The sequence below is a fragment of the Schistocerca serialis genome, chromosome 2, assembly GCF_023864345.2.
Source record: "Schistocerca serialis cubense isolate TAMUIC-IGC-003099 chromosome 2, iqSchSeri2.2, whole genome shotgun sequence".
In the NCBI taxonomy this organism is placed as follows: Eukaryota; Metazoa; Arthropoda; class Insecta; order Orthoptera; family Acrididae; genus Schistocerca; species Schistocerca serialis.
The window spans coordinates 326,519,503-326,532,999 of record NC_064639.1 but is presented as its reverse complement, the minus strand read 5'-3'; the positions used below and the strand labels follow the sequence as shown (position 1 = coordinate 326,532,999).

Below are 13,497 nucleotides of genomic sequence, written 5' to 3'. Positions count from 1 at the left end.
GTTTATTATGTAGTGTTACAGACTACATACATGATTGTATGAATAGTAATTTTTTAAAATTTTATTGATCACAATTGTACAAAGTAATTAACTGTAAATTTGGGTGTAATGATTGACATTTTTCTGCCTTTGTGGCTCCATTGCTTGTTGGTTATTTCGTTCATTACGTGATCCATAGATCTTAGCCATGATAAACATTTTGACGTGGAAAGTGTCAACTGAACAAACATAGAACACATACTTAAAAAATTAAGAAAATCTTTTTTAGGCTGTATGCTAACCATTTATAGTTCTTTTCTGTATAAATGATTAATTATCTCTGTTCAAGAATTTCTCTCTTGTGAAAAAGCAGCTATTAAAGAGAATCATCTTTAATCTGAATTGAAAACACTTCTGCTGTGGGTCAGATATTTTATTTGAAGGGATAAATTGTCAAAGAGTTTATGGCTGCACATTTTACAACTTTCTTTTCCAAAGGTAGATTCACCAAAGGATGATGCAGATAGTCTTCTTTTCTAGTGTTGTACTTGTGAATATCTCTGTTACTCTAAAAGCCAGATAAATTGTTGATAGCAAATTTCATAAGTTAAGTAATGTATTGTGAGGGCATGGTTAATATTCCTAGCTGCTTAAATAGATGCCTAGAGGATGTATGTGGGTGAGTGGTACACATAATTCTAATTATTTTCTTTTGCCTAATTGGGGAGCTGTCCCAGAATAGTATCCCACACAACATCAGTACATGAAAATATATTGTATATTTTAGCTTACTGACTGCTACAGGCATAAGGTTGGCAGTTATTCTTACGGCTAAGTAACTGAGCTTAAACGTTTTAGCGGTTTACGATATGGTTCTTCCACTTTTGGTTTTCATCAGTATGCATGCCTAAGGACTTTTTACTGTGTTTTCCTTGTTGGTATACTAGATTAATAGGAGGTGTGCCATTTCTAACAGTAAAAAATTTGATGTGCTCTTTGTTTTCAAAGTTTGAAGCTAACCCACCTGTGCAAAACCAGTCAGTAACTTTCACAAAAACTTCATTTACTACTTTCTCTGTTAATGTTTCTTTGCCTGGCTTTACAATGATGCTTGTGTCATTTACAGATGGGACTAATTATGACTTCCGATTCAAGTAAAGCAGTAGATCACTAACATATAGCAAGGATAGCCAGTGATCGAATGCTGAGGGTCTCTCATTATAAGGATGATGTGGCATCTCTCTTTGTATTACTCATACGGCATAGGATAACTTTCTGTATTCCGTTTCTTAAATGAGAACTAATCCAGGCATATGCTGAACTACATATTCTACAAAAACATAACTTTTTTAGTAGGCTATTGTGCTTGGTACAATGTCTTATTAGAGATATTGTTGACTCCATTTGAACTTTTTCTTTTGAGGGACCTAATGATTTTTCTTGTTTCAGAGAGAGGTGCGTGATCAGTTTTTATTTCACTAAATGTTATCTGTATTGCTTCTTTGGTGTACTGTTTTGCATTCTCTTCGAGACTGTTTGAACCAATTTCTTCATCCTGTGTGTGTGTGTGTGTGTGTGTGTGTGTGTGTGTGTGTTTTTTTTTGGGGGGGGGGGGAGGGTTAGGGGAAGGAGATTCAATTGATACTATATTCCTGTAAAGCCATCAAATTTCAGTTTTGCAACTGCTGTTATTTAAAAAGTATACAGCAGTTATTTTATTTATAAACAAAGATAAACTCAGAGCATTGCAGTTGTGTATACATCATGTTTTAAAGAAATTTTAATTTGTTTCTGTTAAAACATTCTGTTTGGATAACATTCTTTTCTTTTATGTGCAGGTGGAAGATGCTTGGCAGAACAGGGATGGTACAACGTTATCAGTAAGTTTTTATGTATTCTCTGAATGTTCACATTGTTAATTGTACTCACATTTAAACTTTGAGTAGTGGACAAAAGTATTTTATGTTTGTACATGTTGCAACACTAAATTGGCTGCCCACTGTATAACATAACCTCCTAAAGCTAGTGTAAAACACTATCCTACCCCCAGCCCTCCTCCCACATGCGACCCCATACCCTACCTCACCCCATCCCATCCACATCCCCTTACACAAAACTAAATGTAACTCACAAAACAGGGAAAAAAAATTAAAATCAGGACAACATAAATACACTTGAAACATTTCTATTGCCAATTATGGGGTCACTTACATTCATTAATGTTTGTGATAACTGGAACTAATTGAATGTTACATCGCCCGCATCTCGTGGTCGTGCGGTAGCGTTCTCGCTTCCCACGCCCGGGTTCCCGGGTTCGATTCCCGGCGGGGTCAGGGATTTTCTCTGCCTCGTGATGGCTGGGTGTTGTGTGCTGTCCTTAGGTTAGTTAGGTTTAAGTAGTTCTAAGTTCTAGGGGACTTATGACCACAGCAGTTGAGTCCCATAGTGCTCAGAGCCATTTGAACCATTTTGAATGTTACATCAAGACCTCCACCCCCCCCCCCCCCCCCACCCACCCACACACCCACACACCCACACACCCACACACCCACACACCCACCCACCCACACACACACACACACACACACACACACACACACACACACACAGCTCATACTTGTTGCTTTCTGATAGGCAACCATTTACATTATTATTTAATCATTAGGCTGACACTGTCCTACAGTGCTGAGTTATTTCATTAATTAGCAGTATATAATAAACTCTTAACAATTGTAGGTAATAAGTAATAATAATGTGTAAGTATTAGCAATGCAGAACAGTCAGCAAGATATCCATGCAGAGATCTTTAGAACGCAACTCTCTATGGCAGAATATAAAATGTTCTCTGTTCCAAGATAAACATTGATAAGCATCAAATAACTGTATTACTAAATAAATTTTCCATATACATTCTTTACACTCACTTCAATATCAGTGGAGGCAATTTCTTGCATATTTTGAGGAACGACATCACAATGTAAATGATCTGGTATAATTTCCTCTAAAGGGAATTTTGTCTATGTGTACAGTTCCATCCAGCCTTGACTATGAATGGTTACCTCAGTCATTCACTCCCTGCACTCTCTCACTGCAACAAGAAAGCTTCTGCAGTTTTGACACCACTTGCTGAGTGGGGAGGAGCTTCAACTGTGCTACAAAATCACTGCACAGTCTCCCCCATCAAAACTAGTTACCTACAAGCCTCCCCCACTTTTGTTACTTTTTTTTTTTTTTAAAAGGAAAAAAAAAGAGGGAGGGTCATTTCACTGTAACACAAACATGTCAGATTTCTGGTTCATATGTCTGTCCTGTACGTCCAGAATAGAAATGCAAGAAGTTTATAACAATGACTCCATTGAGTGTACTTATTGCCAAACTATGGTGCATCCAGTGTGGCGTGATTGTTTGTGTCACTGGCTGCTGCACTGCAAGTCGCCATTTCAAACATGACTACTGGCTACTATTCGTTATTCAGTATTTCCATTTATGCAAGATTCTAAAAATTTATTGTGTTTGTTATTCTTGTACAAGTTGTACAACTGTGGTTCCGCCGTTTGCCAATAGGTGGCTACAACGGTAAGTAGAGGTCAAAAGAAACAGATCCCAGACGTCAGGCAGTTAGCTTGGACCTCAGTCAACATAACCTCATTCAAACATTAGTCAATTTGTCTCTGCATCATAAAGTTGTTCTTGATTGAAAATGTCAGTTTACGAGCCTAATTCTCGTCATTTGCGGGAGGTGTTACTGTTTTGTTTCAATAAGAAGAAAACAACGGCTTAGTCTCATTGAATGCTCTCAAGTACATATGGTAAGGACACTATTAGTGAAAGAACGTGTCGTGAGTGGTTTCAACGCTTCAAGAACGGTGATTTTAAAGGCATAGACCAGCACAGTGGTGGAAGAGAGCATGTTTTCGAAGATGCAGAATTGGAGACATTGCTGAGTGAAGACTCGCGTCAAACTCAAGAAGAATTGGCACGATTAGTGGGAGTAACCCAGCGAGCCATTTCAAAACATCTCAAGGCTATGGGCATGATTTAGAAGGAAGGAACGTGGGTCCCATGTGAGCTGAAACCAAGAGATGTTGAAAGGCGTTTGTGTGTTTGTGAACAGTTGCTTCAGAGCAAAAACGGAAGGGATATCTGCATCACATTGTGGCTGGGGATGAAAAATGTGTTCATTACAATAGCCCTAAACACAAAAAATCATGGGAATATCCCAGCCATGTTTCCATGTCAATAGCCAAGCCGAATATTCGCGGCTCCAAGATCGTGCTCTGCATTTGGTGGGACCATCTTGGTGTCTCGTACTACAAGGTGTTAAAACCAAGTAAAACAATCACAGGTGCTCGTTATCGAATGCAGTTAATGCATTTAAGCAGAGCATTAAAGGGCAAATGGCTGCAATACAGCGAAGGCACAATAAAGTGATTTCACAGCACGGCAACACTTGACCCCACGTTGCAAAAGATCTCAAAACGTACTTGGAAATGTTAAAATGGGAAGTCCTACCCCACCCACCGTATTCTCCAGACATTGCTCCCTCTGACAATCGCTTGTTTAGATCAATGGTACATGGCCTGGCTGACCAACACTTCTGATCTCATGAATAAGTCACAAATTAGATCGATTTGTATATCGCTTTAAAAGATGAACAATTATCTCGACGCACGATTCATACACTGCCCGAAAGATGGGAGAAAGTAGTGGCCAGCGATGGAAAATACTTTGAATGATACATGTGTAACCAATTAGTTTCATTTAAGCCTCAAATGTTGGGGAAAAAATGGTAGAAGCCAAGTTGTACACCTTGTATACTCTGAAATATTTGATGTTTATAAATACCAGCAATCTCCATGCAGGAATTCATTTCTGTTGTGGCTATACATTGGTGTTTGCAATAAATGTGCTCTCAGTGTTACATGGTGTACTGACGACTCTGCTTTCAGATTTGGACTTGAGTGTGGTTATGACATGACAGTATAATCTTAGAACACATTCTGTATTCTGTTCGAGCCATATGAAGGGTTGAGCTGGAAAATAGAAGCTCAATACATCTCCAATGTTGCCACTTCCTTTGAAAGAGTGGTTACTGGAGTTATAAATTTAAGAATTTGGTAAGGCCCCTGAAACTGTGGTAAGAGTTTTACTTCAACCTTACCAACACTGACAAAATTTCTGAGGTAAAGCTGATCTTCTATCCTGAGTCTATTAGACCATTTCTGTTATTATAGTGTATAACTTCCTCTTTACAGGTTGCTTGAATGTTTTTTTCTGACCTGAATCCAGCTCTCCTGAATATCTTCGGGAAATGTCTTATTAGATAGTAGTTTGTCAATAGACATAAATTAGGAGTGAATTTAGCGGCAAGGCAAAAATAAGCCTCCCTGGAGTGTCCTTATGTGCCTCACCTTTGGCAGTGGTGAAGACATATGTCAACAACTCCAGTGTCTCATCCCAAAGGGCATGGTCGTGGTGTTGGTATGTGATTAGTGCAACATGAAGATTGTGATTGACCCTTCCAGCAAAGGAGGGTTTGGGATGATACGGAGTGGTGGTAGAGTGTCTCACCCGTATTTCAGACAATCCTTTCAAAAAACTTATAGCTGCCTCCACATTGGTTGCACAGGTGGTAAAAAGCTAAGAAAACCTCAAAAAGGCATCCAAGCAAATAAATGCATACTTGTTCCCCTAACATGAGTGAGGAAAAAGCCAAACAAAATCCACAAATATCTTTTCTAATCGTCGCTGCACTGCTTGTAATGCCAACATACCTTACTAAAGTCATTTCGGGCTTCACAATACAAAATAATAATATTCAAAAAATACAGCTTAGGCTCTTCATTTCTTGTCAGCCTTTCTTTTTGTCTATCTTAGGGTTTCATCGTCCCTAGATATCTGTCTTTACCCTTAAACAGTGATGGAAATTCCCCTAAAATTGGATTAACTACATCAGAGTTCGGGAGCTCCTCCCCTATTCTCTCAGTACCATCTCCCTCAGAATGATCCAGGATCCTACTTAGTCCGTCAGCCCACTAGGTGTCTCACGACTCTTTCTTTGAGTTCGTGTATGGCACACATAGACCCTGACCTTTTGTGACCCTTTCTTTCTTCATGGCTGCAATCCCTTTGCCGTGCCCCTCCCTCCCTGTCTTCACTCCTTTCCCTCTACCCCCTTCTTCCCCTGTGACCCATTCGTCCCCTCTGACCCATTCATCCCCTCTTCTCCCTTCTTCCCCTCTTCTCCCTTCTTCTCTCTTCTTCCCCTCTTCCCTTCTTCCTGTGTGCAGCCTTCTTCCCTCTCTCAGGGTCCTTGCTTACGACAGACCAGCTATGCTCCTGGTTTCTGCTATCCCTTACGGCTTTATTCCTCTTGTATTTTTTTCACTTTTTCTTTTAAGCGTTTTTGGGCCCCCGTTGGGGTTTGACCTCCCCTTATAAATTTTGTCTTCATATTATGAACCTCCTGGAAGAACATCTTAGTATCTTCAGTGTGTAACCTTACTGCCTCTTTCCTCACTCCTTGGTCTGCACCAGAATTGATGGGGACACTTTCAACCCCACCAAGCTGTTAATTTTGTGCAAACAATCAAAGAAGTATTTGGTGAAGTGGACTCTCTCAGTAAGATGTAGTCAGGTTCTCTGTTGATCACAACTTCTCCTGGTGCCCAATCTGCGGCCCTTTGTGCCTTACCGTCTTGGCAATCATCCTGGCATCCATTACTCCTCATCAGTCTTTGAATGTGGTTCAGGATGTCATTTTTCATAGGGACCTCATTCTTCAAACTGATAAGGAATGCCTTGTCAATCTGGAACGACAGGGTGTTAATTTTTTCTGGTGTGTTCAAATAGGCCGTAAGGACAATTGCATCTATACCAGTACCTTTATTCTGGTCTTTGAGCAGGATACCATCCTGGAGAAGGTCAAGGTTATAGTTTATCATTGTGACATGAAGCCGTACATCCCACCACCCATCAGGCGTTTTTGGTGTTTGCATTTCGAGCAAGTCTTCCCGCTGTACAGCGGACCCTCGATGCAGTGAATGTGGACACCCACTCCATGAGGGGATCTCCTGTGTTCCACTGCCTTTATGTTAATTGTCATGACCATCACTCTCCATGCTCACCAGATAGGGCAGTTTATACGAAGGAAAAGAAGATACAGAAATATTAAGTCCCTTGATTATTTATCCTACACTGAGGCTCATCAGAAATATGACATCTACTGTTGCTTCTGTTATGTCCTTTCCTCCTTCTTATCCCAGTCCTGCACCCTCACCCCTTCTCCTCTTCCTCTCTCCAGCAGTTCCCACACTCTCCCCTCTGGGTGTTACTGATCCTACCCAGCCGGGAAGTGACCCCCTTCTTCGACATCTGCTGGTGATGGGCACCCCTTTTGGGACCCCTTCCCCAGTGTCTCCCAGACCGGAGGCCTACTGCCACACATCAGCTGTGGGAACCACAGTCTGAGCGCCCCAAGGTTGCCCACTCATTCTCATTTCTGGATCTTACTGAAGCCTGCCCTGTCTCTGGGCTCTGCCCTCCTCGACCTATGGAAGGGAAGAAGAAAAAACATAAGTCCCAGGCAAGGCCCAAGGCCCCTCTGGTGCCCCTGAAGGTGCCAACTCTCCCCTCACATCCTGCTTGTTTACGGATGGCCCTTCACCCTTGTTGGTGATGTACGGTGATGCAGCAGTATGTTTATCTTTGACCAATATACCTCCTATTTGGATCCCAATTTGCTTATCAATGGTATTGTGATGGTTACTACTGTCACCTATCGGAGTTGCAATCCCTTGTTTCTTTTTACTCTGCAACATGTGTTGTTCTAAAGGAATCTCATTTTACTGATGCTCACTCACTGATGCTTTGTGAGTTCCGTGCTTTCTGTTGGAACCAGATTGGTCCTTTGAGGGATTCCAGTGGTGTTTGCATGTTGCTTCGTATGGATGTTGTTAGTACATGGATCTCCCTTTATACCACATTGGAAGCAGTTGCCGTCCTGACAGGCCACCTGTGCCCACTGCCTAATTGCCCTCCTTCTGCAACTCCTCCTTCCCTTCATCCTACTTGAAGATTTTAATGCCCATCACCCCTTGTGAAGCAGTGATTTTTCATCTATTCAGGGTCTCCTCATAGAACAGTTTCTTGCGGACCATGCTGGACTTTCCACCATGTTGATTGGCCTCTATGTACCTCCCAGGTGTGTTTACCCCTTCTTTCTCAGGTCGTACTGATGACGTCATCCATGATGCGCACTATATGATTATTTGTGGCACTGGCATTGCCATCCCCCACTCGATGGGACCCTCTTGCCGCCGGCTGGTTCTGTGGTGGGGCACAGCCATTGCAATGGCCATCTGTGATTGCCATCAAGCCTTGCAACACATACACTCTGCCAGTCTTTTTACCTTCAGATGCCTTTGTGCCAAAGTCTGTTACTTAATCAAAGAGAGCTAGTGGATATGTTGGGAATGCTTGTCTCCTCCCTAGGTACTTCTGTTCCTTCGTCACAAGTGAGGGCTACGCTCCGCACCCTCCAACGTTGCCAGTGGCCATCTTCCATTCCAGACCTTGCCCAGGTGGGTGCCTTTTGTACGATCTGCAACCTATTTTGTGACAGCATCGGTGTCAGCCACCTTCCTCCTCTGACAAAAGCAGACCAAAGCTTCCTGCTTATATTTTATCCGTCATCAGGCAGAATCTTATTAAGATGATCTTACTGAATGGGAACTGCTTCTGGCCCTCTCCTCTTCCCACGAATCATCCTCTGGTCCTGATTCTATCCATAACCAATTGCTTCAACATCTCAGTCCTCCAAAGTCTCTTGCAAGTTATTTGAATGGATGATGGCCCATTGGCTCTGTTGGATCCTTGAACCTCAGGACCTTTTGTCGCCTTACCAGTGGGGCTTTTGGGAGGATCAGTCTCTGATCGATCATCTGGTTTGGTTCAGACTGCAGTTCGGCAGGCCTTTTCTCAGTCCTTCCATCTTGTTGCGGTTTTCTTAAATCATTTTAAAGCCTACAATACGGATTGGCACCATCACATCTTACTTACACTCGTTGAGTGGGGTCTTCAGGGCCCCCTCTGATTTTTGTTCACCAGTTCCTGTACCACAGGTCATTTCAAGTTCGTGCTGGCACTGATCTCAGCTTTTTGTGAAACATGCAGAATGGCATTCCTCAGGGTACCAAATTAAGTGCATATCTTTTCCTCATTGTCATTAATGGATTCCTTGCATCCGTTGGACTATTAGTCACACTTGCTCTGTATTTGGATGATTTCTGTGTCTGGGCTAGTTCCGCTGCAGATACATGTTGTTTACTGTTAACTCTATCTGTGCAGCCTTTGCTCGAGACATTCCACCACATTACTGTTCTCTCCTTCCTTGCATAGGAGCTTCAAGTCACACAAACAGTTTGCGTAATGTGCTACCCTGGCCTGCAACCTTCTCAATTCAATATGGAAAAGGCACTTCCCCATCCAGAAATTCAATAAATGAATCAATCTTGACCAAAGCTAATGGAAACCACTGTATCACCAGTACTTATTCCACATTCTCCATATTAAGTTAACTGAACTGGTTCTTGTAATACCTGGCAAAGCTTTTGAGTCAGCTTGGGCACTGTAGCTGCAGGGCCCTGTCAACAACTGATGATGTCATAGACTAGTTCTTCCTTCTGAAGCTACCCATCCTGGGAACATCTCTAACAGCCATACCTGCAACATCACACAGTGGAAATGCATAAATTGTCACAACTATATTCTACACCATAGCTGCAACACTGTCACATTGCGTAACTACGAACTACTACCATTGATAGGATAATTTAGCAGCAGCAGTATGATGAGAAATGAAGGGGGAGGGGGGGGGCTTTTGGGGACCAAATATATTTAAGTAGTCACACAATTTATCATTAAACTCCTTTTTTATTGGGTCACAGATACCAACTATCAAGAAAAGCAAACAAAAAGATTAAAATCAAAATGAACTCAGTGATTGTAAAAGCCTTAGCTGGTTCCCTTTTAATTAAATCCCTAGATCAGTTGAGCAAAAGTCTTCTGTGAATAAAGAATCACTTTCTGTAATTTAATTAGCAGTAGAGTTTAATCACACTTCAAACATACATTATAAAAATTCCATGAAATAACTGAACTCTAGCTCAGTCTCTTGAAATCCTCAAGAAGAAGAATAATGGAGAAACACCTGCCCAGTAACTTGAACAGAAAATTCACTTGTGAAGACAAATATTTCTGGGTAGCATATTCAGGCAATTTACTGTCTGGACATCAAGGCATAGGTGTGTCAAATATGAGAGTTTCACTTTTAGAGTTCAGTATATGGGGCACACAGCACAAGGTGCACTCACTGCCCGTGCTCTCCAAGCACAGACTTCTTGGGTGCCTTGACAACACTGGCTGGTCAGTCTTCTTTGCAATTGGTGCCGCTGTCTGCCTATTATCCTCCCACTCAGCCACTAGTCATCTTCTTTGGCAGTTGCTCCAAGTGTCTGTGTTCAGATCCTCCTGACCAGGCCTCATACTATCATGCAAGTCGCTCAATTGCCTGCAGCAGTAGTGTTAGCAGTGGGCTCCTTTGATCCTTACACCCTCTTGTCACAGTTAGAAAACGCCTGCAGCTTTGGCACCACATGCTGAACAGGGGTGGAACTTTAACTGTGTTGTGGAATCAACGCACACAATCTTCTGAACTATTTCAAGAAAGTGATTATCTGATATGTTGGCTACCTGACTACTGTCATATATTATTTGGACAGTTTCTTTAATAACAAACTTCTCACATTCTTTGACCTATTTCCTGGTTTCCCTTTTAATTATTGCTCATATAGATTTAATTTTACTATCTGAATTATTCATGTAGGACACATAAAGAGAGTTTTTTTGATCACCTTCATTAAGACAACACAGCCATTCTCGAAATACGTAATCAGTCCTACTTCTCTATTTATCCTAACAAAATTCTTTTCCTTTCACTTGATATTTTGATTTCTTTTGTAATCCAGGGCTTTTTTGCAGTCTCATTAGTACCATACTTTGTTGTTTTCTTGGTGAAGTGTTTTTTGAAGATTGATAGAAACCCATCTATAAATGCATTAAATTAGGAATTGGTTGGCCTCCTTTGTCACCTGCCTTCATTCTTCTCTGTACTTCACTATTTTTCTCCAATTCATCTGTCCAGAAACTGTCTGTAGTTCTGCATTTGTCCTTATTCTCAAGCTTCCTTCCTCTCTCACCATCCTAAATACTTTCTCAAAATGCTCCTTTCCCATCTCAATAATCAACCTTCCTCCTTTTGGCCACCACACAGCCTTCCAATGCATACATACTAGATTATTTTGCTATTAATGTTTCATGGCTAACACAAGCCTTTAATTTCTTTCATTCTTTTCAGTTTTTATCTGCTTATACACTACTGGCCATTAAAATTGCTACACCAAGAAGAAATGCAGATGATAAACGGGTATTCATTGGACAAATATATTATACTAGAACTGACAATTGATCACATTTTCACGCAATTTGGGTGCATAGATCCTGAGAAATCAGTACCCAGAACAACCACCTCTGGCTGTAATAACGGCCTTGATACGCCTAGGCATTGAGTCAAACAGAGCTTGGATGGCGTGTACAGGTACAGGTACCCATGCAGCTTCAACACGATACCACAGTTCACCAAGAGTAGTGACTGGCGTATTGTGACGAGCCAGTTGCTCGGCCACCATTGACCAGACGTTTTCAGTTGGTGAGAGATCTGGAGAATGTGCTGGCCAGGGCAGCAGTCAAACATTTTCTGTATCCAGAAAGGCCCATACAGGACCTGCAACATGCGGTCGTGCATTATCCTGCTGAATGTAGGGTTCCACAGGGATCGAATGAAGGGTAGAGCCACGGGTTGTAACACATCTGAAATGTAACATCTGCTGTTCAAAGTGCCATCAATGCTAACAAGGGGTGACCGAGAAGTGTAACCAGTGGCACCCCATACCATCACGCCGGGTGATACGCCAGTGTGGCGATGATGAATACACGCTTCCAATGTGCGTTCACCGCGATGTCGCCAAACACGGATGTGACCATCATGAAGCTGTAAACAGAACCTGGATTCATCCGAAAAAATGACATTTTGCCATTCGTGCACCCAGGTTCATTGTTGAGTACGCCACCGCAGGCACTCCTGTCTGTGACGCAGTGTCAAGGGTAACCGCAGCCATGTTCTCCGAGCTGATAGTCCATGCTGCTGCAAACGTCATCGAACTGTTCGTGCAGATGGTTGTTGTCTTGCAAACGTCCCCATCTGTTGACTCTGGGATCGAGACATGGCTGCACGATCCGTTACAGCCATGCGGATAAGATGCCTGTCATCTCGACTGCTAGTGATACGAGGCCGTTGGGATCCAGCAAGGCATTCCGTATTACCCTCCTGAACCCACTGATTCCATATTCTGCTAACAGTCATTGGATCTCGACCAACGCGAGCAGCGATGTCGCAATACAATAAACTGCAATCGAGATAGGCTACAATCCGAGCTTTGTCAATGTCGGAAACATGATGGTACGCATTTCTCCTCCTTACACGAGGCATCATGACAATGTTTCACCAGGCAACACCAGTCAACTGCTGTTTGTCTATGAGAAATCGGTTGGAAACTTTCCTCATGTCAGCATGTTGCAGGTGTCGCCATCGGCGCCTACCTTGTGTGAATGATCTGAAAAGCTAATCATTTGCATATCACAGCATCTTGTTCCTGTCGGTTAAATTTCGCGTCTGTAGCACGTCATCTTCGTGGTGTAGCAATTTTAATGTCCAGTAGTGTAGTTCTTATTCTGCTGAAAGTTGCCCAGATTCCTTTTCATGTGTATTGTCTAAGGATGTATTGTGTACATGAAGTTTTATTTGATCTACAAATTGTTCCACCCAAAATGAGGAAATAGAAACTTGACTGAAGAATTTTATGAATGTCTGGCAATTTCATTTTCAGGAGTACTTGTCGTTTCGGCATCCTCATGTTGCCAGCAGCAAACTCCAAGTATCAAATCCAGAGGCAGCTGTTGAAAAAATCGTTGAGCCACCACTGGATGAAATAGTTTCAGCACATTTGAGGTAAGCAGTAGAACAAATTGTGTGCCTGAAACACTTCCTCATTTTATTTGTGTTTGGTTCAGTATATAAAAAAACAGTTTTGTGCTGTAAAAGACACTTGAAACTCTCACGAACATCTGAGAAAAGAGAGGGAAAGATTCTGACTCTACTATTTTTGTTAAACCTGATTTGTTGAGTTTGAGAATGTATTGTGTGCCAATAACCTATTTTGAGAGGAAGTATATAAAACTAAGTGCATCTGAGTGCCGATAGGTACTCAGCCAATGTTGTAAATTATTTTGGTACTTAACTGGTAAGCATATTTCATTACTGAGTGCAAAGTAAATCTTTTTATACTACCAATATTCATATGAAAGCCACCTTCTTAATTCAACAATCTGAAGTTACATCCT

At 41.8% G+C, this 13,497-nt stretch overlaps 1 protein-coding gene across 1 annotated transcript in view; it reads left to right on the top strand.

Moving 5' to 3' along the window:
• The window catches only part of LOC126457137 (PCI domain-containing protein 2), a 66,781-nt gene that overhangs the window by 22,239 nt on the left and 31,045 nt on the right, over positions 1-13,497 (top strand). Inside the window, exons 2-3 of the mRNA XM_050093205.1 lie at positions 1,818-1,859; positions 12,984-13,105. Of these exons, the coding sequence (XP_049949162.1) occupies positions 1,818-1,859; positions 12,984-13,105 (164 nt within the window). The remainder of the gene's footprint in view (positions 1-1,817; positions 1,860-12,983; positions 13,106-13,497) is intronic.